Source organism: Ixodes scapularis, unplaced genomic scaffold (assembly GCF_016920785.2).
Source record: "Ixodes scapularis isolate PalLabHiFi unplaced genomic scaffold, ASM1692078v2 PGA_scaffold1__304_contigs__length_218370807, whole genome shotgun sequence".
Lineage (NCBI taxonomy): Eukaryota > Metazoa > Arthropoda > Arachnida > Ixodida > Ixodidae > Ixodes > Ixodes scapularis.
The window spans coordinates 28,814,272-28,841,865 of record NW_024609846.1 but is presented as its reverse complement, the minus strand read 5'-3'; the positions used below and the strand labels follow the sequence as shown (position 1 = coordinate 28,841,865).

Below are 27,594 nucleotides of genomic sequence, written 5' to 3'. Positions count from 1 at the left end.
CATGACGAGGCCGTTTCTGGCTTGCAGCACCAAAGCCAGTCTGGAGAATGGGGCCGAGGAATGCAACGAGGAGCTGGAGTTCTCCTTCACCTCGTCTGTTGTCGAGATGCTGGACGACTGAGGGCCCCTCCCAACCTGCCCCCCCAATATTTATGAAAGGACACCTGCCATGTTTTGTACTTATTTTAAAGTTTTATTGTATCATTCTTATTAAATGTGAAAAAACTTGCTCCCAGGTTCTTATTCTTAAGTGGCATCACTTTCTCCATCTGAAAGGGAAAGTTGAAACCGTTCTTGTAGTTGTAAAAACCAAGGGGTGATCACAAACTATACATGAACCATGTTTTTCTTAGCCCAGCATATAAAATAAAGTCCCAAAGGGTACTTTTTGTGCCTAGAGAGGAATCTGCACTACATCAACAAGCCCCTTCTCTAGAAGCTCCCATAGGCATGAGAGCAACGTTTGGGGAATTGGCTTAAATTGGCTCTTACTCTTGTCTCATCATTGCGACAGGGGCAATGTTCCCTTTCCCTCTTTCATAACTGACGCCATTCTTGGAAGATTTTTGACTCACAAATTTCTACCCTGTAAAAGCTTTTTCAATTCATAAGAATAGTCAATTGCTACAAAGACTTAGCAAACCGGAAAAACATTGTTACTTCCACCCCCCTTTTAAAATATGGATAGTACCGTGTTAATCCAGAATACACGTCGCAACGAAGTCGTTGGGCATGAATTGTCATGAGCTTACAACTCGCTCCTCTCCCTGCAATGGGTGGTATTGGACGGATGTATATGGCCCTTTTAATTGGGCGGCAACTTGCACTACCTAGCCGAAGATATTAATGTTTATTTTCCGTCAAGAGTGAATGGCGGAGGGAGACTGATGAAAAAAGCTGCATGATGCAGCTCGACGGCCCCTTAGAACCCCTTACCTACATTTGGCAGCAGTGGCACGGGAAAATGAACCCATAAAAATGCATGAAAATGCTGCATAAAAAAAGCTAACATTAAACAGTTCCATTGCATTTAATGAAAAATTGACTCTGAATCAACATGTGGATTAAACTGTGAACAAGGCCAGATGTCAACTTTTTACGCTTGGGCGTACCCTTAAATCCGCAGATATACTGAGGCAAAGACTATAGCATATAAAACACTAATTAGACCAATGCTGGAGTACGCTAACTCTGGTTTCTCCACACAGAATAAGCAGACATGGAGGCGTCTAAAAACAAGCTATTAGGTTCACATTCAACGCATTTAGAAACCAGACTTTTGGGGCGCACTTGCTTACAGACACAAACATGAAAGCGTTGTAAACTAAGACAAAAATTAATAGATTAAAACTTCCGTATTTCTTTATGCACGGCAAGTTTAATGCTCATATTGAACAACATATCACTTTTCCATCGACCGGACCGGCAAGAATCAACCACACTGGATCAATTCAGCAATACAAATTTAAACATAACGTTTTCAAAAATTCATTGTCCCCCCGGGCAATTCAAGATTGGAATTTACCATCAAATAAAATTGCCATTCTTTCATCACTCACCAGTTATTTGTTCGGTCACATTCTGAACGTGTATTCATTAAGTATATATTATTATGAAAACTTTCATTGCTGCTAAGGCTTTCAACTGAGAGCCGCAATATCAATTAAATAAAAAAGAAAAAAACAATGCACACAGCCAAAGTGCCTGGAGGCAAAGTATAGTTCAGTGCAAACGAAAAAGGTAACATGTTTATTACAAACAAGGTTTCAAGGGTTCTTATTATGCATTTACTGTAAAGTAATATTTAAGAAAAAGAATGCTCGGTGATCTTGTACTCATGAAGTAGGAAGATAGACGTCTTGGGTTTCAAGATAGTTATTAAGTAATTAAGGGAGTGTGCTTGACAACATTTGCTCACTGTACGTTGTTTTGTCATTTTCAAGCTTCCAATACTCTGTTTCAGGTGGGGTAAGTTGTCACTCTCGGTGTTAGGGACGAAAGTTGAAGAAAACAATGAACATTTTTTTGGACGTATGATTTATAGGTCAGGCACAGTCAATATTTATACACACAATTCACAGGCATCATACTCAAGCCCTCAAAAAGAGGTTTGCTAGGATGGACGTATGATACATTACAAATGGTTCTTAAAATATTTTTTGTAAGACAAGATTTTTTTAGAGCGCAGCTCTTAGGGGCCCGTTCCCGGCTTGAGTGGCATCGGAGTAACCAAGGTCACCCCAAGGTCACGTGGCCCCCCAAGGTCATCTCAAGGTCACGTGACCCCCCCCCCCCCCCCCCCGAGGTCACGTGACCCTACCACCCAGGGTCACGTGACCCCCCACCGAGGTCACGTGACCTCCCGATGACTCCATCATCACTGATGACGTCACCAGCATCCGCATCGTCATCATCACTGATGACGTCATCAGTGACGTCACTGATGACCTCACCGGTATCCGTATCGTCATCATCACTGATGACGTCATCAGTGACGGCACTGATGACCTCACCGGCATCCGCATCGTCATCATCACTGATGACGTCACCGGCATCCGTATCGTCATCGTCATCATCACGGATGACGTCATCAGTGACGTCACTGACATCCGCATCGTCATCGTCATCATCGCTGATGACGTCATCGGAGTCCGCATCGTCATCATCACTGATGACATCATCGGCATCGTCACGTGACCCCCCCCCCCCCCAGTACCCTTCCCTCCTCCTCCTCAAGGGCTGCGCTCTAATTCGGTGTTACAGGGAGTTGTAAATGGCTTTCACTTTTTTATATTGGTATTGCCCCAGACTAGATGGTAATAATTTATATGATAAAGAAATAATGAATTATAAATTAACTCTAATTAAATTAGAACTTCATTAAGAATCACAAAGAATTTTCTATCACGACTTCACAGCAACTATAGTCGGTTACAAGTCAAGAAGGTAGGAGAAGCTCCTCCCACAAGTGTGAAGCGCCCGTTTCAAATCCCTCCGCAGTCGAAAGAAGAGTTCACTGGAAACGCTCCTTGTTCCGCTTCAATGGATTCCCACTTGTCTCCGATCCCACTTTTTAAGAAAGCGACCTTTGTATTCATCGGAGAGGGAACCGAGCCCCTGAAAGCAGCCTTTGTATCCATCGGGGGGGAAGCTAATCCCCGAAGGTCGTACTTGTTTCCGTCGGTGGGTGGAACTCTAATCTCCCTCTCGTGGCTTCCACAATGCTAAGTCAAAGTCGAAAGATAAAGCAAATATGTACAGAAAGGCAAGACCCTCCTCGCGCGTTGCCCTCGACGTCACGAAAACGGTGGGACGCTATTGGATGCAGAGGTGCGGAGGGATATCCGGTTCCCTTTGAGGGGCATTTGCCGCTACCTTCTTAACCTGTAACCGACTATAGGTGCGACTATCTAGCGGGCACTACACGGGACTTGTGTTCCACAAATGCAGTACAGTCAAACTCCTTTCTAACGAACGCCTTGCTGTACCGCACGCTGCAGCTGCCGAGTGCATGGCCGATTCTGCCAAGGGCCCGCTCCCATGAGAGCAGTGCAGCCGCTTAGAAAGCCTCCTCCGAATCACACGTGGCGGCACAAGACGCTACCCAATTTAGAAAAGGTCAAAGTTACACAGTCTGTGAACGCCTCCCATTCGCTGTAGTTTCAGGGGTTGATGTTAGTGGTTTAGTAATGGTTGCAATTTGAATTTTGATAAGTGAGTAAAGTTTGTTGTGTGGAAGTTTGGACATTAGATTACAAACTTTGCCAGTGGCGGTGCTGGCAATACAACCGCTAGCCTGGTGAATACATGAATGTGTAACAATAACATTTTTGTTTAATCGACGATGGACGCCCTTTTACGGCTACAACGGACGTCATTTTCAGTGGTGGGAAGATCTTGTAACAGCTTTTACCGTAAAAAAAATTAATCGGCATCGAGCCCTTTCTACACTGCAGATGGAGGCATCCACCATGTGTGGCATTTGTAGGCCATCGTCAATAATGAAGCTGCAGCTCATATAACAGTGGCCCATGCAGAAAGGGTACTGTGCCTCCACAATACCCTCCACCTTGTAGAACACTCACAGGCGAAGGACCTTGTCTTTCCCTCCACTGACCACCTGTGACCCGTCGGGGCTCCAGTCGACCGTGTACACCTGCGGGGATGCGTCGCCAAAACTGTACAGCCAAGAACGCGTCCTTCAATGATGTACGAGAATGACGGCGCAAGATGAAGTTTCATTCCCATCAGTGTTACAAAATGATTGGCCGAGGGCTCCTCTGGAAAACTAGAGCTGAGCCTTCCGCACCGAGACTTGCCAATGATCTTTTGGTCTAACGCTGAAGGAGATGTAATGGGATCGCATTTGGGATCTCTCTCAGCTCTGAACGTCTGTCGAGCTGGCACTCTTGGTCAGCCTCGGTATGAAGCTGTTTTTGTGCCAAACATCCCTAAATTGAATTAGCGTATAATTGTATACAAATACGGGTCTTCCCACTAAATTTGATGCAGAAACGTATAATTGTAAATCAATTAAGATTTTCCCGCTATATTTAGCGGGTAAACCTTTCCCACCAATCCTGAATCGATGTATACCAATTCAACTCACCAATTCAATTTCCACGCTAAATTTACCTGTCGAGCTGCAACAGACAGGTGCTCACCGCTTTTGTGGCCCCTGAAATTCTATCGCATCTAAAAACGAAAGTGTCCATTAGTGAGTCAGTTGATGCAAAGGTAATCCAATCTTTGACCTTCGTTGCTCTGGGAATAAAAAATACTGCTTACATGGTTGCCACTGCAACTCCGGGTAAGAACATGGCTAAGCACAAAACACGCACAACGAAATACCCCACGGGTCTCATCGTGCGTTGGGCATGTTGTGGTACACTGTGCAACACTGTTGGCGCAGTGTCGCGCCAACGGCCATAAAAACAAATAGTATGGCAGAAAGTGCTCCTTTGCGGTGCTAACCTAAGCGGCAAATTGCGGTGCTCGCCAATGCCTTTTCGAAGTAATATGCGAAAACGCACCAGTGTCGCGTTTCCGCAAAAAGTGTCACACGGTGTATGTGTAGCTTGTGCCTTACGGACGAAATGCGAGCACAGATGGGGTCAAACCACAACAAACCTTTTTTCAGCAAGCTCGCACGCATGAGTACGCCCTCCCCTGGCCTCGCTTCTCGCCGTCGCCATTTTTGGAGGATACCGTCCCGCACGACCAACATTGTCGGCATCTATATCCGCGTGTACTTCGTCTTTTTCAATTTTTTTTTTTTTTTTTTTTTTTGCCGTCGGTAGTACAGTGCAATCTACTTATAATGATATAATGAGAAAACCCGAAAATGCAATCCTTATAATCGATTATCGTTGTATCTGGACTAGAAACTGATTGATTGTTTCTAGTCTACAAACTCTATAAACTGATTGTTATAAGCAGTATATCGTTATAAGTGGATTGCACTGTATGGAATACAAAAAGCATTGAAAACCGATCTGACGGCACAATGCCAGCGGGCTTGACGGGCAGAGGCACATTGGGTTGCCCTTCATTTGCGGTTTGCACAGAACCTCCCGGACGGCGCTCGGGGCGCCACGAGCACCCACCTCGTCGGCGTGACCCGGCAGGTCTCCCGCAATCTTGCGCGTGGACACGTCCCACAGCTTGAGGGTGGAGTCCGAGCTGCCGCTCACGAGCAGTCGGCTGTCGGCAGACCAGGCCACCTGGTACACTGCCTTGACGTGGCCCCGCAGGGCTGCCAGGAACCTGGGCAAGGCCCCCCACCGTGTCTCCTTCCACACCTCGAGAAGCACTCTCAAGAGGCTCATTCGATTTACCTGCACCTGTTCGCACCAATGCACAAAAGTGTGGGGCAATGTACTTCCGGTTGCATCTTCAGATAGGCTGCACTCGTAAATCAAATACGGCGGTGTGCATTGAGTGCAGCGGGTGCAGGTAAATCAAACGTAGCTAATGATGTCTGCCACAACATCGTACCAGGCAGGTCTAGGAGCAAGGGTCGGAGAATGCATTGCTAAAAATCAAAAGGAACAACACATTGCATGCCCGAAAGCCTGGTGAATTGCAGGCATCAAAACTATGGCATAACCGGAAAAAAAACATCACTCGCACGAAAACTAACGTGAATAAAACAATGTGCACAAAAAGAGGCCTCTTGCATCTTGCCGGCTGTAACATAGCGCAAACTTTCCCGGGCAAAGGTTTTCAACTGGATGGCTTTCACGTGGTGCACTCGCATACGTGGCAAAAAAGAACTGCCAAATGCTCGCACGTCCACAGCATTCCCTTCCGAATTGCGCAGCTTTCTCGAGGTGCATCCACACTATGCGGCAGAAACTACACCTGCACTGCAAGGAAGTTGGCGAATACAGCAGCTCCAGCAGCAATACATAAAACGGAAGACTCCTTTCTTGTTTCAGAAACCTAATATTTGTCTTAGATTCAGCTTTCCTGTACCCGTAAAAAGAGTGGCCGTGTCGTTCGTGCCCGAAGCAGCGAACATTGCGTATGGGCCAATGTTTGGCTCGTCGTTTAAAACTCGCGCATTTCAAACCGACAGCGGGAGTCGCGGAGGCAGTCCCGTGCCTCTTAGGGGCGTCTCCCACACGGACGGCAAGCGGACAGGAGGAGGCGGCCACCCACTTGCCGGTGCGTCCATCCCACAGCTTGACAGACTTGTCGAAGGAGGCGCTGGCCAGCAGGCGCATGTCGGGCGAGAAGCGCACGTCGTTCACCAGCTGCTGGTGGCCCGTCATGCGCTCCAGGGGCTTCTTGTCCGTCTCGGGCAGCCACAGGGCCAGGGTGAAGTCGTCCGAGCCCGAGGCCAGCCGCTCGGGCTCGCCGCCACGGGCCGCCTCGTAGCGCTCCTGCGCCTGCCACTGCAGCTCCTCTGCGAGGCAAAGGGGAGAGTCACTGGCACCTGCCACGCGAGCCGACGCAAAGATACTGCGCCGGCGAGACGAGACAAAACTATGGCGCGACCACGACCGATGCGTGTCTCTTCGTTTCTGGATGACTCCCGGCATAAAAAAGACTACCAAAGACCATCGTTCTCGGTGTCATACCAATCCAATGTAAATGTCGCAGCATCGCGCTGCTGTTCGGAAATTTTCAAAACCAAAATCTGGACTTCTCCAGTGATCCCTACAGAAACTCCAAAACGCAGTGGGAACGTTCAGTAGCTGCTCTCTCGGCTCCCAACGGAGCAGCTCCAGTAGGAGTTCTCGGAGTCCACACTCAACGGCAAAAGAAGCGCGTCTCTTCAGCTGCTTTTACGCAGTTTCCGCTTCCTCCCTGTGGCAGACGGTCTCCGAATAAACTGGAAGCAGACGACGCTGAGCACAATCGCTTTTATTTGATGTCGGTATTGAAGAAGTCTCAACAAGGTCATTAGTGAAAAAAACGAGTGACTGTAGACATCAGAACTGGTGTTAGAAGCGATCCAAAGAGACTAAGCCCTTTGCAGGTCGGTGAAAAGGCAATATACCAATATAAAAACCGAAAAAAAAAAAAAAAAATTCTCAACACACACAAAATATGGAGCTTGGTTAATCTATGCCGCCAATTGCAATACTTTTATATGGCCATGTTTTTTCTGCACTTTTCTAGGAACTTCCTATAAAATGTATTCGTATACAGATGGGAAGTCGGCTCCGCTCGGTGGTCAAGGTTTTGTCGGCCGAAGGGAGCGTCAGCCAACATCTCATACTCGCATACACCCCAATTTAGCTACGCACACAAAACATTAATTGGGATCATGTTCCACGTGAGTGTCGAACCACGCACCAGTCACGTTCAAACCCAGCCTTGCTCTGCTCAGCACGGACAGGACTGTCGTCGATAATAACAGAGCTGCCGTGGAACGGCGATCAAAACACGGCATCAAATGAATGTTTAGGTGCATTTTCCGAAAAGAGCCTAACCGTTGTTCGTCTTACTTAGAGCTTTTTCATTAACGAAAGCGAGCAAACCCGACTCACGCCGAAGCCGACGCAACTTCTCTCAATATTTTGTTTGTTTTTAGAGCGCAGCTCTTAGGGGCCCGTTTCCGGCTTGAGCGGCGTCGGCGTAACCAAGGTCATCTCAAGGTCACGGGACCCCGAAGGTCACCTCAAGGTCACGTGACCCCTCCAGGCCGCGTGACTCCCCGAGGTCACATGACCCCTCCCAAGGTTACCTCAAAGTCACGTGACCACTCCCAAGGTCACCCCAAGGTCACGTGACCTGGAGGGGTCACGTGATTATCCAAGTCACGTGACTCCCCGAGGTCACGTGACCCCCAAGGCCACCCCAGGTCACGTGACCCCCCGAGGTCGCGTGACCCCCCCTCCCCGAAGTCGCGTGACTCCCCCTTCCCGAGGTCACGTGACCCCCCGGAGCATATTAAAGAATGAGGGAAGGAGGAGGAGAAGGAGGAGGGGACTACCCTCCCCTCAGTACCCTTCACCCCTCCTCCTCAAGAGCTGCGCTCCAATTCGGCGTTACAGGGAGTTGTAAACGGCTTTCACTTTTTTTCTCTTTCAGCACCGGAACTTCGTCAACGATCCGAAAATATGTCATATTGCGCCCTTTTCACTCCTCGCGCACCGTCTCGGGACTCTGTGTAGGAGAGTGCGACTCCTTTGCTCCAGAGTAATGTGTGCCGGAAGTCACTTTTCGCCATCTAGTGGAAGGAGCGTTAGCTCCTTGACTCCCGGAGCCGCTATTGAACGCGCTCAGTGTGGGCTTTCCTATCGGGAGTAAATTTTGTTGGGAAAAAACGAGATTGCCTTCACACACCTGCGCCGCAGTCCGTGCCGTCCGCACGGCCCTTCCTGGGGTCAAAGGCTCCGGTCCGCATTGCGTAGTCCGTGTTGAGTGCCAGGACATTCACCCAGTGTCCGTGGCACTGGAGAGTCCTGCACAGGATGCCCTGGGCACGGGAAGATCCAGCCAGAATCGACATTCTCACCCAAATTGTGACTTCCCGCACCGGGTCATTATGCTTGTTTGCACCTCAACTACCGTAGCAGAAAAAAGTTGGTTTCTCGTGGAGCATTAGCAATTTCCTCTTTGTATGGTGACACTTTATATGCACACTTCAGATTACTTAAACTTATTTGTTACTCAATTGAAACAAACATGTTTCAAATGTGAAGACAAGCACTGCTTTTTCTCTGCCAACCAAGTGTTGCAAGAAGGAATTTGTGCAAGGTATGTGCAGAACTCTTCAGGTGACAACTAGTATAGGAACCCAGGTGCTCCCAGACTCGAGGGTAGCACACGCTCGCTTGTTTCCCCCCCTATACTCTCTTTTCACCTCAAGAAAAAAAGCAAATTTTGCACACAGCTCATGAGCCACGGGAACAAGTTCTTACACACCTTGGTTGTCAGAGGAAGAAACAATGCTTTTTGGTGTTTGAAACGTGCAAAAATTGACAAAATAACATGTATCTAATCTAAAATGCACCCAGATATACCTACGTAAAGGGAGAAATTAGTAATGCTCGGCGAGGAGCCGGACTCTTTTTTTACTACCGTTCCGGAGGTGAAAACGTGTATAACTAAAGCCCATTCACGGTTAAAGCGCTAGTTTAGCATATCTGAACCATGTGCTGCGCAACTATAAAAAAAGCAATCCCTAGTCTGTAAATTATTTTGAACAGCTTTTGCACTGCTTACCTTTGCCGTGCTGGGAGGGGGGAAAAGCTTCTTGGCTGTCATTCACGGTACCTCTCGCGTAGTAGACAGCGCAAGCAATTACTCATTGTTAAATTTATTGTCACGGCTGGAATTAAGGTTGAAATACAAAACGCTACTGTGGTAGACCGTGGAACACGCATACACGGAGAACCGACGTGGGTAGTAAAATTTGGTGATCGACACCAACCTAATGATTATAAATGACGAGACAAGCACGTCGGAGATGCAGATCATATTACACTAAGCACATATAACAGTGGTGCTATTGCCGAGACCAGATTTGGAGCACATTTTGGAGCACCCAGATATTAGATTTGGAGCAATTTGGAGCACCAAAATAATCATTTTGGAGCCCCTAAATGTGAATTTTGTAGCACTCTGGAGAACCTAAATGTAATTTTTCGGAACACTTTTGACCACTTGTGTACCAAGTCTAGTACCCACCGCATTTACTCGAGTATTAGCCGCACTGTTTATGAAGAAGACCCGAGGGTTCGCTTTTCCGCGGAGCATGCGGTTCGCCAATCACCGCGATTGACAGCAAGATTGCATTCGTATGGAGAATCGTGTTCTCAATCTAGTTATTCGCTATGTTATTTATGCTCAACGCGATGATCGACTGTATATGTGTGGTTTGCGGGAAAGTAGATGCAAAAGCCTTGTTCATAAATAGTGTGGCTATTACTCGAGTAAATACGGTATGTGTAGATTGACAATTTTCGATGCTGCTAAGTTTTTCACACAAGTATGATATATTGGTCGAAGAAAGACATTGAAAATTAGAAAATCAACACCTTTCACGAAAAGTTTGCGAGGAACTAGCAGGCACTGCCTTCACAATAAAATGGATGACAAACCGGCTCATCTAACTTATTACACCTTGTTTATTTCAAACACAAAGAGCTTATCAAACTGCTCATCTATCACCTGGTTTAATTGAAATACCATGAGCTTATCAAAGCCTGCTCTTTTTTAAGATTTTGTAGCTTTTCATTCAAACCTGCAAGCTCGGTCATATTTTCAGCAAGACTTGCGTTTGCTTTGGCCAACAGCACCTGCCCAGATTCAATTTCCTCCAGGTTTATGCGAGCCAACCCAGTCTTGATCAGTCCCTGGGCACACCCCAGCATTGCCTTTGACGATTCTAAGCTTCTTCATAGCGTCGGTCCGCACCATCCTGTCCTCACGAAAATCGTCCGTACACACAGGCGTACTAAGGCGGCCGCTACGACGCAATGAGCCCTTTAACTGAAAACAGGAAGAAGCATCTACGACAGTGGCGCTCGTCGGGGAGAGTGACGGAGAAACTAATCCACATGTCAACAAACAAAGCAAAAAATGTCTCGCCCATCACTTTAAAGAAAAATTGGCGGCACAGCCGCTAGGTGTCTTCCGGTTTGTTGCAGTGAAATTTGCCTTGACTAGGATAGGTGGCGCATGATGCCGCCCAATTCCCATCACCCGATTTTGGAGAAGTTTGGTGCAATTTCGGGTGTTTTTGCGTATTTTTATCAGGATGGTGCAGGAAAACCTCTCTGGCGCAAAATGGCGCAGGGGTGGAAGCCCTGATATAAGCAACTGGACAAAACACTGCAGTAATGACTACAGGATTCTAGTGTCTGTGCTGTGACACGTAAGACAAGGCAGAATGCACAAATCTTATTCAATGTCCATTAAAACACTGCACAAGTGCCAGCCGGTCATTTTGTTACACACCACTGACTAACATCTCACGGCATGCAATGACACATGCTCACCGGCTCGGGGGGAAGGGGCAAAGACTGGAGTGGAGTGCGGCAAATTGTAAGCGCCGACATTGGGGGTATTGAGAGAACACATGAGAAACAGAGCTACGAGAGACCGGAAAAACAAAGCAGACGAAAGGTTAGGCGCAACTGCTTTGCCATCGCACGTTAAAGTCGTTCAACTGCTTATCAACTTCAGTTTTTCTTTACAGTACGAACAATATGGATATCTCGTAGCAAAATGAAGCTAAAATATACGAGGTGCCAACCTTGCAAGCAATATTTTATGCTTCTTCGGATTTGCTAAAAGCTCGCCATTGATCCGCACCCACCGGGACCATCGAAGTCCGTATGCGCTGCCATTACGAGGCAGCCGAAAGGTCTACCATTTTCACGGCTCTCGAGCCTCATGCAACTTTTAAGGGACTCGAGTGCAGCTCCCTAGAAAACCTACCCGCAAACGCAAGATAAAAAAAAAAAAAAAAAAGGACATAACAATAAACGCAGCTTGCATTTGGTCAGCTTTGTGCCATCGTTCACTCTAATAAAATTCTGCTCAAAAAAGAACTCGTAAAGGTTCATTGGCTTGTCCAGATTTTTCACCCTAAAAAGTTATTTTAAGTGCCCCCTAAAAGGGTTCTTGGGGAAAAACCTGTAAGGGGTTCTTTTAAGCTTTTTTTTTCTGACGCGAAAGAGTTATCACCTATACTTCGTTTCAGCTTCGGTCCGAGCGCGGCCGATGTTATGAGCCAAAGGGCCAATCAAACAGCGTAAAAAGCGCAGCGTCTTGGCGTGCTCTCTGCGCTTGATAGGACTAGCCGGCGGAGGAGCGCGCACAGAGAGACGGCGAATACCGGCTGGTCCTATCAACTGCGGCAACTGCGGAGAGCACGCCATGACGTTGTGCCTCTTTCGCTGTTTGATTGGCCCTTTGGCTCATAACATCGGCCGCGCTCGGCCCGAAGCTGAAACGAAGTATAGTTATCTTTCTAGCGTGCCAGGGGGGCGATAGGGTCGAAGCAAAACTGTTCTTCATGAGCGGAAAGTGTTCTTGAGGCACCAAAGAACCTTTCAAGAATATATTTTTTTATTTTAATGCGTACGCAGATCGGACAAGGTGCTTGTTTTACAAATGGAGACTCGCAGCAGGGAAACGTACTGAGCGACTGCTGTGTAACTGGAATTCGCCATAATCCCCCACAGAGCAGAACAAAAAAAAAAAAATTAAAACAGTGCCACGTTCTATTATTATTGCGGCTCTTCATTTAAAATGGTTCCTTATTACGACTCTGGCCACCCCGCTTTAGAGTCCAGACGCGTGCTCTCACCGTGTCGGCCCTCCACACCTTGATGGTGCAGTCCTGGGAGGCCGTGTAGAGCAGGCCAGAGCCCCCCCAGCGGACGCAGGTGACGGCCCGCGTGTGGCCGGACAGGGTCAGCCGCGTCTGGCCCAGCACCACGTCCCAGACGCGCACTGTGCCGTCCTTGCCACTGCTCGCCAGCCAGCGGCACTCCCCGTTCCTGCGGCACCAAGACGCCACATTGAACTCTCCTCTCGCGGGCCTCCTGTCTAGGCGTTGGAACTAGGGGTGTGCCAATAGGGATTTTTCGGTTCCAAGCGCATAGCTCCTTTGTACGAATAATTTTGAATTGAATCTTATCATTTTGAAGTGAATAGTTTGTGGCCATTCATACAGTAATGATAGAGTAGCCTTTAAACTAGGGAACAACAAAAGGGGACAAACACGACAAGGTCTGAAGGGTTCTCTACCACAGTCATTCACCTGCACAATTACTCTTATTTCAATACAATCGTGCCTCATTAATATGGACACTCCCGTACTAAGAAAAATCGTCCATAATAGCGAATCAAGGTCAAGATCAGAAATAATGAACAAGAAGTGGAGCTACGAGGGACACGACTTTAGGAAAAAAAATGCTAAAGCCAATTTTCACAGACACTTTGGTATTAGCTATCAGAAACGCCATCCTCAATAGATTTGAGAAAGTACACTCGTAGCACCTATTTGTATCGCTACTCATCTTCCAGCCTCGGTTGGTGAACTCGTGTCAAGTATGCATACTGTTTTTGCTTGTTTAATTTTTATTCCGAATTAAGGTATGTTCCGCAGCGGAAAATATTCCAAGTTGCCGTATAGCCCTATTCGATTCGAACTTCGAAGTAGATATGGCATTATTTGTTTCAATATTCGAAAGCTCCGAAGATATTTGCGCGAACCACATTGTAGCGATAAGAGATTATCTGCCGGATTCATTTTACGGTGGTAGCTGCTAGTAACCCTTAACGGCGAAATCCGGCGGCATTTGTAGGCAAAAATTTCACACGAACGCGGGGGGAGAGTGACAGCGTCGCTGCACTGTTGCTCTCTCCCTATCGCCGTCACTCCTCGTACAACCACGTCATCCATGGCTAGACGCACTGTCGGCTGTTGCTCACTTTCTCCCTCGCCCGCCGGAAAGCCTGCCAGAACCCCGAAGGTTCGCCAGTGCGTCTACATGTTGCTCTCCGTCCAAAAAGCAGAAATGGCAAGCACACTGCGCTAAGCAGAGTAGATGGAGGGCCACAGCGGCACGAGAGCAGTAAGTAATGCAAGACCTCGACTATCACGCACGAAAGGCGTAAGTGCCAAAGGTATAGAGACCCCCCTGTTCGCGAGGAAGAGGCACTTCTAAAAGCATTCTGCAAAAGCACATATCTCCCATAACTACTCTGATGAAAGCAAATATTCTAAAGCCCATCCTTTATTGACGAACAGCTGCCGCCGTCAATCGCAGCCCACTGTCTGTTTGCTCGCAATTTTTTTTATATAAAAGTTTGTGGTGGCAGAGTCTGATCTCATCCGAAGGCTTACCCCCAAATTCACAAACGTCACACCAATTGAGGCGCCCCTCCATATCCTCAAGGAAGGCGTGAGCGCCGGCGCTGGCCAATCGCAACGACGGATAGGCGACCTAGGCTGCTCATCCATCGTCGTGATTGATCAGGGCCGGCCCTCGCGCCTTCCTTAAGGAAGTGGATGGGCGCCTCAGTTGGAGTGAGGTTTGTGAATTCGGCAGTTAGTTTTAAATCTATGAAAAAGAGGAAATTTGAACTTCGCTTTCTTTTGCAGTTAATTAAAAGGTGTCACAATATTATTAGACAGGAAGACAGCAAATGTTATGAAGGGCGAAAGACAAGGTACTGACACATATTTTTCATTAGCACCATTTCAGCTGGAAATAAGTAATGATTAAAAAGCGCGACAGGATAACAGACACAGAAGGAGACACAGACACAGGACTACGGACACAAATAAGTAGTTTTAAAGTGGGACTTAGGTTTCTGGTGTAATGCAAGATACTGACGCAGTTTTTCATTAGCACCATTTCAGCCAGGAACACACAGCTTTAAGGTAGGACTTGGGTTTGTGGACTAAATTTATAAGTACTACAGCAAGGGTATTGAAATTTGTGCCAATTTTCTACTTTGTTGAGAAAGCAAGCTGCAATGTTTAAAGCATTCCTGGCCATTCGCTCGTAAGTTACAGAACTTACGAGCAGTTACTTGAGCGCCACAATGCAGTCTAACACTGCGACTGCACTAACTGTTAACTGCGAAGCAGCCGACAACTTTTAGGGTTAGTTATCGGTCATCTGTCGACTAAATGCTACAGACACGTAGCAGGCACCTAGGCGGGCACTGACTGACCTCTGCACCCCTTAAAACTCTCTTTTTTTTCCACACTCGTGCAGGATAAGGCAGCTGAAGAGGCACACTCGAAGGGAAGTCCCGACAGCATAGCTCCAGGGCTCGGGCAGCGCACGAGCGTGCGTGGCGGAGGTAAGTAAGCGAGGCCACGCAGCGACGCGTGCATCCACCCGATTCTGACAAACGCTGTTGCGACACCCACCGATGCAGGGGCTCCCAGCAGAGACACGTGATCCAGGCCTTGTGCCCGCAGAGCGTCCGTCCCAGCTGCTTCCCCGTCTCGGGGTCCCACAAGAATATCTGCAACGACGAGAGGAGCGAGTGATTTCACGGACCCGTTGGTTGCATGAGTTGCACGTGCCTCACGAGTTTGCACGTTGGAACTCACCTGGCCGTTTTTGCAGCCCGAGGCTATCTTTTTGCCATCTGGGGCCCAGGTTACACACAGGACCCAGTTCTGGTGACCTGAGAAGAAAAAAGGAAGATGCAATAAACACACACTGATCAGAAAAAAAAATTTCAGGCAAAAAGCTCTACAGCATTTTGTGAAGTAGCACTTTTGAGTTGTGCCGTAAATGTTAGACATCGACTTATCCACCTTCTTTGCTATTTTTACAGCTGCAGGTCAATTAATCTAATGCGAGAGGAAGAAAGAGAGGAATGGTAAATACACTCTGACATTAAAAACCGATTTCGTTGAAGAGAGGAACTGTCCCACTCAAAAAGTGTTTTTCTTATGTCAGGCACCAGGCAGAGTCGAGAGAACACATACCCTTGCAGGTGTGGTGTGGCGTCTGAGTGTGAATGTCCCAGAACCGAACCGTGGTGTCGCCCGAACCGCTCGCAAGGTGCCTGAAACGAGAACATTTGCTTCTCTTGCACCAAATCAATTGTGCAACAACGTGAGGAATACACTATAACACTTTGAAAAATTACTAAGTTTAATTTTGATCCATTAATTTGAATGGTTCTCAAATGGGGTTCTTTGAAGGCCTTCTACACCAAAGCCCTGGGCCGTTAGTCAAGCCGAGAAATAAAATGTTTCTTTTTATGAATGCTGGCTTCACTTCAGAGCTTTAAGGTTGGGTGGCACGCATTTAGTTTACCCTTCTGCAATCATTGTGATTGTTCAATATACGCTCCCCTCCCCTCCCCTCCCTCCCCCCCCCCCCCCCCCCCACCCCAAGTAGATGGGGTTCCCCATCACTTCTGCTAATCCATAAGGAGTCTCCAAAGCATTGATGGTTAAGAACCGCCAGTTTAAACGCTTGAAGAGGTCAACCTGCCTTTAGAGCTCATTTGCTGCTTTGCAACATTCATTCATTTTCACACACCTTGCAAGCACCCCGACCAAAGTAGGGTGGACACAACTGTGCTAGCCCACCAGAAAGCAGCATCTCTCCCGCAGCAGCGAGAGAAAGACGTAGAATGTCAAGTTTGGCCACTCCTTCCCTAGCTCGCTGCACGTGAGAGGAAAAACAGTGCCTAATGCTGCAGGAATTACAGAAATATCTGCAAGGGTCACCCAAGAGATGTGGGACCTCGACTGGTAGCACCTAGAAGCTACCAGAACATTACACCGTCATTAGTGGCATACACGCAAATCTGAACAAGTAATTTGTTACGTGGAAGTTTAGACAGTGGGAATCCGGTCAAAGTCTTTGCTGTATACGAGAGCCAGTGCAGTAGGACTGCTACCTCGGGCTCTGCACTGTGAATCACGAGCTAGTGATACGCCACGACGGTATGAATCTGGTAGATCCAAACGAGCGGGGGTAAGGATCAAACCCTCCGGGTTCTGCAGTGCGAGCTTCCGCTCCACAAGCCCTGAGCTGCAGTGCACTAACATGTTTGGCCACTGGACCGCCCAAGCTCGACAAGAAAATGAGACAAAATGGCGGCTGCCGGTACATTTGGCGTTTCGCGGGCAGCACGGCACTCGTTCCAAGGTGCTGCCGCCAGCACGTGCTGGACGTGCTGAATAGATCCACTATAGTCGCTGGCGTTTCTTTGGAACATCCATCCTCCAGCGTGCGCCCAGTGCCTTCTGCTGCGCTTTGACTAAGCGCATGCACTTGAGGTGCACACTCCCCCTGCAGTTCTCACCTTGTCGCCGACTATTGTTGTGATATCGGAGAACCGTGGGTCTTATCATTTCCACGGCCCAAGCATCACCAGTAAAAGGCCTAACCTCAATGTATATTAGGTATAGGATAACTGCCAATTTTAGAAACATTGGCTAGGTGGCAGAAGCTGCCTCCCGAATCTCGGGAGGTCAGTCATGTTCATTTATCCTGGAAGCGATTACCTCCCGTCCGGACTGAAGGCGGCGACGAGCACTGCCTCCTGGTGTCCCGGGATGGAGGCGGTGCAGCGGGTGACGGCCTGGACCCTGAAGAGCGCCTGGGGTGCGTACACAATCTCCAGCACCCGCTCGGGCTCGAGGGGCTGCGTGCGCCCGGTCAGCGTCTTCACCAGCGACTCCTTGATCTCCTCCCCGTCCACAAAGAACAGGTAGGGCACCTTCTCCTGCTGCATGGTCGAGGATCATAGCTGGATATCATAGATCTTCAAACAGTCTGATGTCTAAACGAAACATGAGGGTGGTGAATCCTGTAGCAAGAAATTCTAAAGGAATCTCCGAGAGATCCCACAGTGGCAGCCGATGTCTCGCTAAGAGACTTCGCTTCTTCATTAGGGTTTATCAGATGTGTTAAAGTAAGCCTGTAATCATTGTCATACCATTCCCTAACATTAATTTGCAACTAATATCTTCAGGGGTCAATTAGCACACCACAAAAACAAGGCCACAAAACTAACAATAGTTCTGGAGTTGTAAGCAAACAAGGAATGGCATGTTATGGGGAGTATTCATTGCCGGCCATAGCTGTATGCGCGAGTGCCGAGCACGCCCCGATGGCGATCTTCCACAGTTCTTTTGCAACGTGCATTCCACATCATCAAGATGGCCAATCTTAGCAGCCTAATAATGTGAGCTTGTTCTGAGCATGCACTCTAAACAACACCCTTAAATATGGTGCCCAGTGAATACCGCCTATTGGATGATGCCACTTGGTCGCATGCACCTGCGGGGAATGTTGCGAGAGTACTAGGGAAAGCGATCAACTCAATTTGCAAAACTGCTGCCAAAGTACCGAGAAGCGAGCTCGTGGCGAGATTTTTAGCTCAGCATATACAGCATGTACACTAACACTTTCAAACCCACCTTAGACCGCCCACAAAAATTGGTTTCTCTATGTATCGCACCGATATTTGCTACAGAAGTGCAGCAAGGTGGTGGAAGCATAGAGTGAAAATGTCAACGGATGAGCTTACCTTGTCTCAAAAAAAGAAAAACCTGTTTCCGGCTACCTGCTGCAGCCCTCGCAGACAACGTCATAACCGTGCTTGCCTAGTTGTATGTGCTGCTGAAGGATGGTGCAACGTGGGACATGAAAGTAGTGCAGTGCCTCGACCAATCATCTCCGTACCAAATATCGGGAGCCTAGAGGGACTTAAATCCTATTTCTTATTAAGTTCATTTTTTTTACTGAATAAATTATCGCACTATGAGAGTTAAACATGAAAGAGATGGAGCCAGCATAGTGAAAAGTTTCCGAAGATTGTCTGCTAAGCTCGGTGCCAGCGCGCTTGACGCTTACGACATCTGTCGGCGGCAGATGCAACTAGATGGGCCCGGTCAGGACGACATCTGCGAATACCGCGGCAGATTGCCCTAAACGGGTTTTCCTTTTTTTTTATTGAACAACGTAAGTTCATCCGTTGATATTTTCATTCTAAGCTTCCACCACATAGCCACGCCCCTGTAGTAAATTGCAACACGATAAATGAGAAATTAATTTTTGCGAACCGCCTAAAGTGGGCTCAAGGCGTTAGTGTACATGCTGTATAGACCCTTTCACCGACCCTCAAAGTGGCACTGCCATCTTGGAATCACGTGATGCGGCCGCCGTAAGGTAGCTTCAACTCATTGCGCTGCTCTACCCTCTGCGCCTTGGCAGATGCGTTCGTTGTATTCATGTTTTTCATCGCACTTCACCACATTTTCTTTCCTTGATCCGGAAAGTGTCGTCCGAGACTTGTGCCCAACTTCTGCAGCACCATAAGCATGATGCTTATAGTGCTTCGGTATTAACATTAGCACTGACGTACATTAGTATATCGATGACTCTAAGATAGGCTTCGAAGGCCAATTACTTACGACAACTCGGGTTTACAATAGCAGCGAAACATTTGCAATAAGACGCAAAAAAGATGACAAAAAAATAGCGTAAGGAGCCACGATCTGGGTTTCCTCAAAGCAATCGTCCCTTGTATTAAAAACAGATAGAAAACGGTTCCATTGTATGGGGGAACTCGTGGAGAAGGTCGGCAACAAACATTTAACGTGCATTTTATCTGATGCTAGGCATCATGGTACGTCAACACCTGGAGACTTTTTTGCTCATATCACACCGATACGTGTGTTTGACGTTCTTAGCAGTAAATGTGCGAGTTCTTCTATTCTTTGCGATTCAGCATATTGTTAGTCAGGTTCTGGACCTGTTTCTTGACTATGCAATAATGCATTAGCCCCTTCATTAGTTTATGTTTCTGCAAACAATGCATCGGGTGCGACCGTTGACAATACTCATCCTCCCTGTGCATCGGTTGTGTCGTTTTGTCGCCAAACCTAGCCGAAATTAATGACGAACTTAATCAGATGCGTCAAAGGTGATGGTAAAAATGCCCGCAATTGAAGCTCCACAGCACTTTGTGTTTCTCAAAGTGGCTCAGTACCAGTGGTTCATTGGTTGCGGGCTACAAGGAACATGTATTTGTATCACAAAATTAAGCGTAAAATGTTGTAGGACAGCAACACAGCCCCACGCATGTTAAAATCAAAACCAACCAAATTGAAGCAACCTAATGGCGGCGAGCGCGTTAGCGCCCTCTAACTGTCGGTCAGGCAAATACTCAAGCAGATCTGACGCTGTAAAATGAACCAGAAAAATCTGTGCATGCACACAGAAAGCTCGAACTTTCACCAAATGTGCATTGAGCAGGTCAGATTACCATGTCAAATTTCAGGGCATAGTTTTTTTTCTGTAAAAAATGAGAGCAAGAAACTCGCCGAAATCAACGCCAAGCGCATTTGCAGACGACCGAGTTAGCGAAGGGAGACTGGAAGCGACTACATTCTTGTGATGTCATCTTCCGATGGGCACAGCCAAGGTTATTAGATTAATAATTGAAAACGAGCGTGTTGAACAGATACAAATACTTAAAAAGATAAAACATTGAGGATGGGGATGGAAACAGGACTTCTTTCAAAGCAGTTGTGTTTCCGTCCCTGATGTTTTATCCTTTCAAGTATTTGTATTTAGTAGATTAGCTCAGCTACGGAACTGCTCATAGACACCATTTGCAAAAACAATACCCCCTCTCTCTTACCACGGCTTGCCACCCGTCGTTCGACACACCGGACGGCTGCTATTGTATGTAACTGCGGTGTATTCTATGGAATACATACATACATTTTGAAGCACATACTTGGGAGGTGAACTGAAGTGAATGACGGGGAGGGGGGCACCCCTTTTTGCGCGAGTTCCACAACTGAGGTAATTTAGTAACGTTGAGTGTATCAATCAGACGACGCTCTGTTGTCTGCTAGCTACACCTATCGCAAGATGGCGCAACAAGTTAATGCAGAGCGCAAGTTCGTCTGCTTCTTTTGCAGGGGGTTGTGAGGTTAGAACGCCGAGCTCTGATTGAAGGATAGTGGGTAGACCTAAAGGCAGCTTGCTTTGAGCGCTCCCATTTCTTTTTTTTTTTTTTCACAGGAAGAGTTTTGCGTTCTGAAATTTGACGTAAAACTGACCTGTTGAAACCAGATTCGGTGAAATTTTGAGCTTTCTATGTGCATGCATCGTTTTTTCGGCTATTGTACAGCGTCGGATCTGCTGCTACTGTGATGGTTAAGAGGAATCAGCACACGTAACGCACTGTTTCCAAAAAAGCGTTGCACAGGAGCTGCAGCTTGTCCACCGTCACGTCGATGGGCAGGTCGAAAGGGGCGCCGGCCGACTCGCCGGACTCGGACGTGAACTGGGCCAAGACGCGCTCGATCGTCAGCGGCGCCGGCTGTTTTTCTGCCAGATGCGGAGAGGATGAAGCGAGGTGTCAAAATTTATCGCGCGAACAAAAAAGAAAAACGCTACTTTGGTAAGGTTTAGACACTAGCTTCCGAGATATGAAATGTGTGGTTGAAACGTCTTACCCATTTTTCTCTTCATTTCAAAGCGTGGTGCGATATATTCCGCTAGAAAGGCGAATCACAAAGTTGTCGCGGCGAGAAATTAACGAGCTTGATGCACATGTGGTATATCCATCATCCGTACCACACTTTTACCGATGACAAAGAGCTAAATTAAAGCCACGATCACTTTAAAATAGAGTGAGAAACACAAGAAAACGTAATTGCCAAATCCGCAAAACCCACAACCACACGACCACACTCAACACACACGACGAACACGTGCTTGGCGCAATCAATCGACAAGCAGCACAGAGCAGCGTAGCTGGCGTAGCGCGTAGAATCAGCGCATGCGCGTTGCGCTTGTTTACCAAAAACCGTGGCGCAACCAGCGCAACCTTGCGGCTTCCGCTTTCCAAAATAGTCCTAAACCACAACTAATTTTTTTTTATCATCCTTAAACAAACCTTTTAATATATATAAAAAGCCTAAATACTCTCAAAGTTTTTTTAATGTGTTTTAACAATCTTATAAAGTGAAGCTTTATTACACCGATTCCACTTTTCCATTCTGGCAGCGCAGTGATACTGGTGATACCGAGAAACCCCCAAAAAACGCGTCCGAAGCAACCAAAACAAATGGAGTCGAGGGTCGTAGCTCCCTGAAGTAGCGTCTTCGTATACCGTGTTTGGTTGCAGTTCAGGTAAAGAAATTTTGGCAAGTGTTTCTTTTTTCTCCGTTCTGCTCGTGTCAGAACGTCAAGAAGGCGTCCTCAAGCATTCCATCCCTTGTGAGCGATGTAACCGCGGTGACGGTGCTTGTGACTTTTGATCGCTCCGCTCGTTGCACGTTCAGTGGCTCGCGATGAATCCTCGGCAAGCCCAGTGCATCCCCGAGGGCATCCTCGACGACCTTGCGTCCCGCTTCATCATCAACATCCCCGAGGAAGAGCGGCGGGACCCGATCCGACTGTGCTTCCAGATCGAGCTGGCCTTCTGGTTCTACTTGGACTTCCACTGCCCCGAGGATCCGGCGCTGCGGCCGTGCACCATGCGGGAGTTCACGCAGATGGTCTTCCAGCACGTACCTTCGCTCCGGGACCACCTGCCCAACACAGACTCGATCATCGAGCGCTGGAAGGAGTACAAGATGGCCGTGCCCACGTACGGGGCCATCGTCCTCGATGAGACGCTCGAGTACGTCTTGCTTGTGCAGGCGTACTGGGCCCGGGCCAGCTGGGGTTTCCCCAAGGGCAAGGTATCTCTCGACCCTCCTTGCTCATGTTCGATGTGACGTTCGCGAGTGCCGAAATGAGGGGCCGCGTTCAAAATCTGCGCCCTCTGATTTAATTTTTCTGAGCGTTGTTCTTTATAGAAGCGCAGGTGAAGGAGGGGAGGTGACAAGGTTAAGTACGGTCCTGTGCTGGCGTGTGTGACGAAGCTTAACCCCGCAGCTGCTCACGCGATCACCCCCCCCCCCCCTCCCCTCCTTGCCTGCCCTTCCTATGAAGCGCACTCACCCACAACTGCTGCACTGCTTCATGCACAGGAGCTCCATTCTCGAAGGGCAATTCATCTGCATATACTCGGCTTTACAGACAGTGCCACCAACTTCAGAGACACGAGATATGTATGATATTCAGTGGCGGCCATAGACAAGTTCTTAGCTGCCGAGTGTGTGCACGCGGTAAGCTTCCACTGTGCTTCGGCACTGTGCACTCCACATCATCGAGGCTGTTGTCTGCAGACTTGTACACGTTACTGAAAAATAGTAAGGAATTACATTTACAATTACTCGAGGCTTAATTGTAATTTATTACAATTACAATTACCCTCCCATAAAAGTAAGTGACCGTTACCCCCAAAAGTAATCCGTTACTTTCGTGGCGTTACTTTCAACAATATTTTCCTCAATTAAGAAACAAAGGGAAGAAGGTTATTCAAGTTCTTATTGTTGCCACCTGTTCCATTTAATGACCTTGAGTATTTTGAGCAATACCTGACTCTCGAATGTCTCGTCAGACATTTTGTGTTATTCCTTACTCAATATGTCGATTGCTACGCTGAACGCCATTTGAACTGAGGCACTGGGTGGGAGTGCCATATTGTGCGTCACGAATGTTTCATGCTCTGCATTGGGCTTTTTCATCGAAGCAATGTAAGTGCTATTTACCTCGAAGATAGAGCTAACCTTCGTCGTTGCAGCCGTTGCCTGATATTCGAGAGTTTTAGTACAGTTGGTAACTGTAAGGTGATAGTTATAATAAATAAAGTTTGGCTCGATATTCTTCTTTCTTTGGTTCTGAACAGGTCGAGCCTCGGTTGAGATGTTGGTGAATCAGAAAAAAAAGTTCCCAAGATTTAAATATAAGTAATTAATAAAAACAAAACAGGACACTAATAACAACAATTAATTAGAACGTTGGTTAAAACAAGGAAATGTGAACGCACGTTTGCCATGTGTACCTTTCTTGGTGCCGTTCAAAAACGCACGGAGCACGGACCGACTGCAGTTTACTCCGGTGTTCTCCAGATAGACGTAGAGAACTAAGTAAGCCGCACAATGGCCTTGCTCGTGAGTTTCACTCTCTCCTCAAGTCCAGCATATCCAATCTACGTTAGCCACCATTATGTTTTATTTGTAAAACTACCTGCTTGAGATAAGATGCGTCCTGCTGGGGTAAAAACAGGAAGAAAAAAAAAAAAGGAAGACTATTACCATTTTCGAAGGGCTCGCAAAAAGCTGACTCACAAAAAGGGTAACTGAGATGCTGGTAACCTGGCTGCAATTCACAAATAAAGTGGGCCAATCCTAAAAGTTGGACTACAAAAAAAGTAAATATTTTTTAACACAGGGTCAAATAAGGTGAAAGAAGCAGGAAAAAAATGCATCCTGTTTTCTAGAGATGATAAGTGTGCATCGACGAGCGAGGATGCTTGTGGCAATAACACCTCCACATATTATCACATCTCTTTTAGTGGATTTTAGAGTAGACGGCGCGTTGTCTTCTCTTGTGACATTATGAAAATGGTCCTAGTCACTATAACCGAGAAGGACATTGTTAATTCTTGTTTGTGCACTTACGGCCTCGAGCTTCTCAAAGAGGCACACAATCACTTGGTGTCCTCCTCTCCCTGCCTTCGATCGCAAAGAAAAAACAGACACTAAAAAAGGCGAATATAACTTGCCCCCCCCTCCCTTTTTTTTGTAGAAATTATTATTTGGATCTTTTGACATTGTTGTTAGGGTCTATTAAAAAAAAGTAGATTCAAAAGCTTGGTGTTGCAAAAAAAATAAAATAAATAAAACGCTTTGCGGAACTGAAGTGTGCCAAGCCTTTCTTTGCTCTGGTCAATTCGCGTGACAGTGTCACTGCGCACAACTTTACCAAAATGAAAACGACTTTTTCTTTAGAAGAGGGGGGGGGGGGGGGGGGCTGGTCTTAAAAAAAATGTAACGGATTACGAGGAATCCGTTACGCAAAATATGTAAGGGAATTACTTTAAAATTACTCTAGAAAATATGTAATTATTCCGTTACTAAATTACCGATAAATGTAACGGATTACAAGTAATTTCGTTACTTGTAACGGATTACGTACAAGTCTGGTTGTCTGTATAAGGGAGAGCTGGCACCGTAAACAACATGCTCAGAGTTACTCATCATACTTTGCTATGCCCATGGCAATTCTTTTTCTCGCAGACAAGTGAGCCAAGCACATGCATTGTAAACAGTGAATTCGAGAACCTGTACTGTTGCGGATGTTCCGTATGGGACTTGTAACCCTTGGTTGTGGGATTGGAGGGGAAAAACATAATGAAGGAATCTCTGCCTGACCTGTATTGCGCTCGTCCTTCTATCTGCACTCTCTGCACCTAAATTAGCGTTGCTAGGAATTTAGCTCGCCAGGCTGACCGAGAACGCCGGTGGACGGTTTCGTGCCTTCATTGGGCGCTTCCTGCAGGTGAACGAAGGCGAGGAGCCCCAGGCCTGCGCGGTGCGGGAAGTGCTCGAGGAGACCGGCTTCGACATCTCACCGTTCCTGAACCCGGTGGAGTACATAGAGCGGCAGGTGTTTGACACCCAAGTGCGGCTGTACCTGGTGGTGGGCGTGCCCCGGGACACGGCCTTCAGCCCCCGTACCCGCAAGGAGATCAAGAGCGTGGACTGGTTCTCCATCGCTGACCTGCCGTCCCACAAGCGGGACCAGGCGCCCCGGGCCACGCTGGGCCTCAACGCCAACGCTTTCTTCATGGTCATGCCCTTCGTCAAGCCGCTGCGCAAGTGGATCTTCAACAGCCGCCAGCGCCGGTCACAGCGGCAGACGGCCGGTGTGCCGCACTGCATCACCGACGCGGAGAAGCTGAAGCAGAAGCAGCAGGAGTACTTTGCCAGCTTGTACCGGAGTGAGCTCCTGGACGCGCTCCGGCTCAAAGGGGACGGCGACGCGCAGCAGGCACCAGCGGCAGCGGATTTGCCGAGACCTGAGGGCCTGCCCGGAAACGTGGTGCCTGCGTTCAGCGCCCCGTCGTGGACAAACTTTACGCTCGACAAGAAGGCGCTCATGGCCTGTCTGTGCCCCAAAGTGCCGCAGTGTTGAGCGCGCAATCGACGGTCGCGGTGCTTGGCTCCTCCCGGTCATGCAATGGAAGACGAACGTGTGACCGGCCCTTGGGAGACAAGAGAAACTGCCTCTTTCATTCCTGTTGCGTTTGTTGCTCGTTGGAGGCTGTCTTCCCCACGTGTTTCGTTTGCACATCGTGTCAGTGTTGCGCTTTGTATACATATTTTTGTTGGATTACCATCGGCGGTCCTTCATTTTTTAACTTGGAAGGTCACGGTTGAGTTGGTTTGATTTTAACTTCACTGTTGATATCTGAATCCAACAGTGGCTGAGCTCGGTGAATGTGGCTGCGTCGAAGAGTGGCGCATGACTGCAATGTTTTGGTCTGGCTCATTTACATTCCCACGTTTTCGACGAGGAGGTTTTGTGGAAGTGGACAACACTGTTGCTTTGACTGAATTGAATGATGCTTTCACGTAAGGCATTGTCACTGCTCATTACCAAATTACTGTAAAATACTGAAAAAGAGCTCACCCCAAATTTGGAGGATGGGTGCCTGTTAAAGACAGACCTGCAAAATATTTTTCAACCGGTGCGAGCATCCTCCTCGCCACTCTTCCCATTTTCCCCACTCTTGACTCGATGAAGGAGGGAGGGACTCTTTTGCTTGCTGCATCTTGGGGCCAAATGTGCCGGGATAAGCTCCCGGCCTATCCAGCCTTGATATGCAGCAACAAAAGGTGTCTCTTTGCACTCAAGGTAGCGGTGGGAGAGGAGAAAATGAGGTGGTGAGGAGGATTTTCATCCTGGTTGAAAAATATTTAGGGGCGGGTCTTTAAAGGGAGCTGTGCAACAATTTCAGGGCCTTGCTTAAATTATTGTGGAAGTTGATGCCTGGGCGGGTCTTTAAAGGAGCTGTGCAACAATTTCATGGCTTTGCTTAAATTATTGTGGAAGTTGATGCCCGACACTTCCGAAGTGAACTACAAAAAACAGATTTTGCCTTGATACCCTAGTTTTTATTTTAAAAAATGAAAAAGATCCAGGTTTTTGCCGCCTCTCAACTCGTACGTCGTCTTCCGGGTCACTTATGCAGTGACATTGAGGGGGTAGGCGCGGGGTTCCGGAAAAGTTCTCTCTTTAGTGCTATCAGTAAGCAGCGAGAACTCCTCCGCTCGCGACGACGTGCTGGCGGGCGCGGCGCGAACGATGTGGTTAAAGGAGGAAAGTCTTATCTGGGTCCGGCCATACCCGTCCGGCTCTCTCGAGGAGGTTAGGCTCTCTCCCCCTCTGACTTCTGGTGGCTTTTCACGGTAGCAGGTGGAGCTGATAGTTTTGTGGACCTAGGATAGATGGCGCCACTAAAACTCCGTATAATAAAAGTTTTGGCGATGATACCAGGTTTTTGACGCATTTATATATATGTTGGAATGACAAGATTTATAGAAAAGTTACCTTTTATCGAGCAGGTATTCGCATAACTTGCTATCTTTCTACAAGATTCCCCACTGACGTCACACCGCGTGTTTCTCATGGCCGCCGCCGCTCGCGGCTGCAGGTCGGGGAATATTCTAAGTTTTGCCTCGCCATTACGCAGCGGAATCGCAACATTTCGATG

General features: G+C 47.6%; 3 protein-coding genes and 1 long non-coding RNA gene across 4 annotated transcripts in view; 3 read left to right on the top strand and 1 right to left on the bottom strand.

Annotated features, from left to right (window-relative positions):
- LOC120844923 (citron Rho-interacting kinase-like) overlaps window positions 1-229 on the top strand; it is a 48,753-nt gene extending 48,524 nt beyond the window's left edge. Inside the window, exon 18 of the mRNA XM_040216942.2 lies at window positions 28-229. Coding sequence (XP_040072876.2) covers window positions 28-121 — 94 coding nt within the window. The 3' untranslated portion in view covers window positions 122-229. The remainder of the gene's footprint in view (window positions 1-27) is intronic.
- Window positions 173-21,807, bottom strand: LOC8023533 (notchless protein homolog 1). Its single transcript, XM_029995202.3, has 12 exons — window positions 21,437-21,807; window positions 21,163-21,308; window positions 17,465-17,688; window positions 15,929-16,008; window positions 15,545-15,621; window positions 15,359-15,456; window positions 12,776-12,968; window positions 8,800-8,932; window positions 6,664-6,910; window positions 5,607-5,766; window positions 4,086-4,156; window positions 173-269 (listed from the first exon to the last, which is right to left on the bottom strand). Exons 1-12 carry the CDS (start codon window positions 21,450-21,452, stop codon window positions 257-259), a joined length of 1,458 nt encoding a protein of 485 aa, XP_029851062.2. The 5' UTR covers window positions 21,453-21,807; the 3' UTR covers window positions 173-256.
- Window positions 13,975-15,911, top strand: LOC121836035. Its single transcript, XR_006077757.1, has 3 exons — window positions 13,975-14,048; window positions 15,201-15,288; window positions 15,367-15,911. It is a non-coding gene; the product is annotated as an uncharacterized LOC121836035 (long non-coding RNA).
- On the top strand, window positions 17,598-27,242 carry LOC8023526 (m7GpppN-mRNA hydrolase). The gene is made up of 3 exons (XM_002401751.5): window positions 17,598-17,670; window positions 22,268-22,669; window positions 25,377-27,242. Exons 2-3 carry the CDS (start codon window positions 22,277-22,279, stop codon window positions 26,010-26,012), a joined length of 1,029 nt encoding a protein of 342 aa, XP_002401795.2. The 5' UTR covers window positions 17,598-17,670; window positions 22,268-22,276; the 3' UTR covers window positions 26,013-27,242.
- Window positions 27,243-27,594: the final 352 nt, after the last annotated feature.

Coding starts and splice junctions, on each gene's coding strand:
- LOC8023533 (XM_029995202.3), bottom strand. Junction 15,457..15,544: donor CGGGCTGCAAAAACGGCCAG/GTGAGTTCCAAC, acceptor TCGTCGTTGCAG/ATATTCTTGTGGGACCCCGA. Junction 8,933..12,775: donor AGGTGTGGAGGGCCGACACG/GTGAGAGCACGC, acceptor TCCCGTGCCCAG/GGCATCCTGTGCAGGACTCT.
- LOC8023526 (XM_002401751.5), top strand. CDS start 22,277: ATGAATCCTCGGCAAGCCCAGTGCATCCCCGAGGGCATCCTCGACGAC. Junction 22,670..25,376: donor GGGGTTTCCCCAAGGGCAAG/GTATCTCTCGAC, acceptor CGCTTCCTGCAG/GTGAACGAAGGCGAGGAGCC.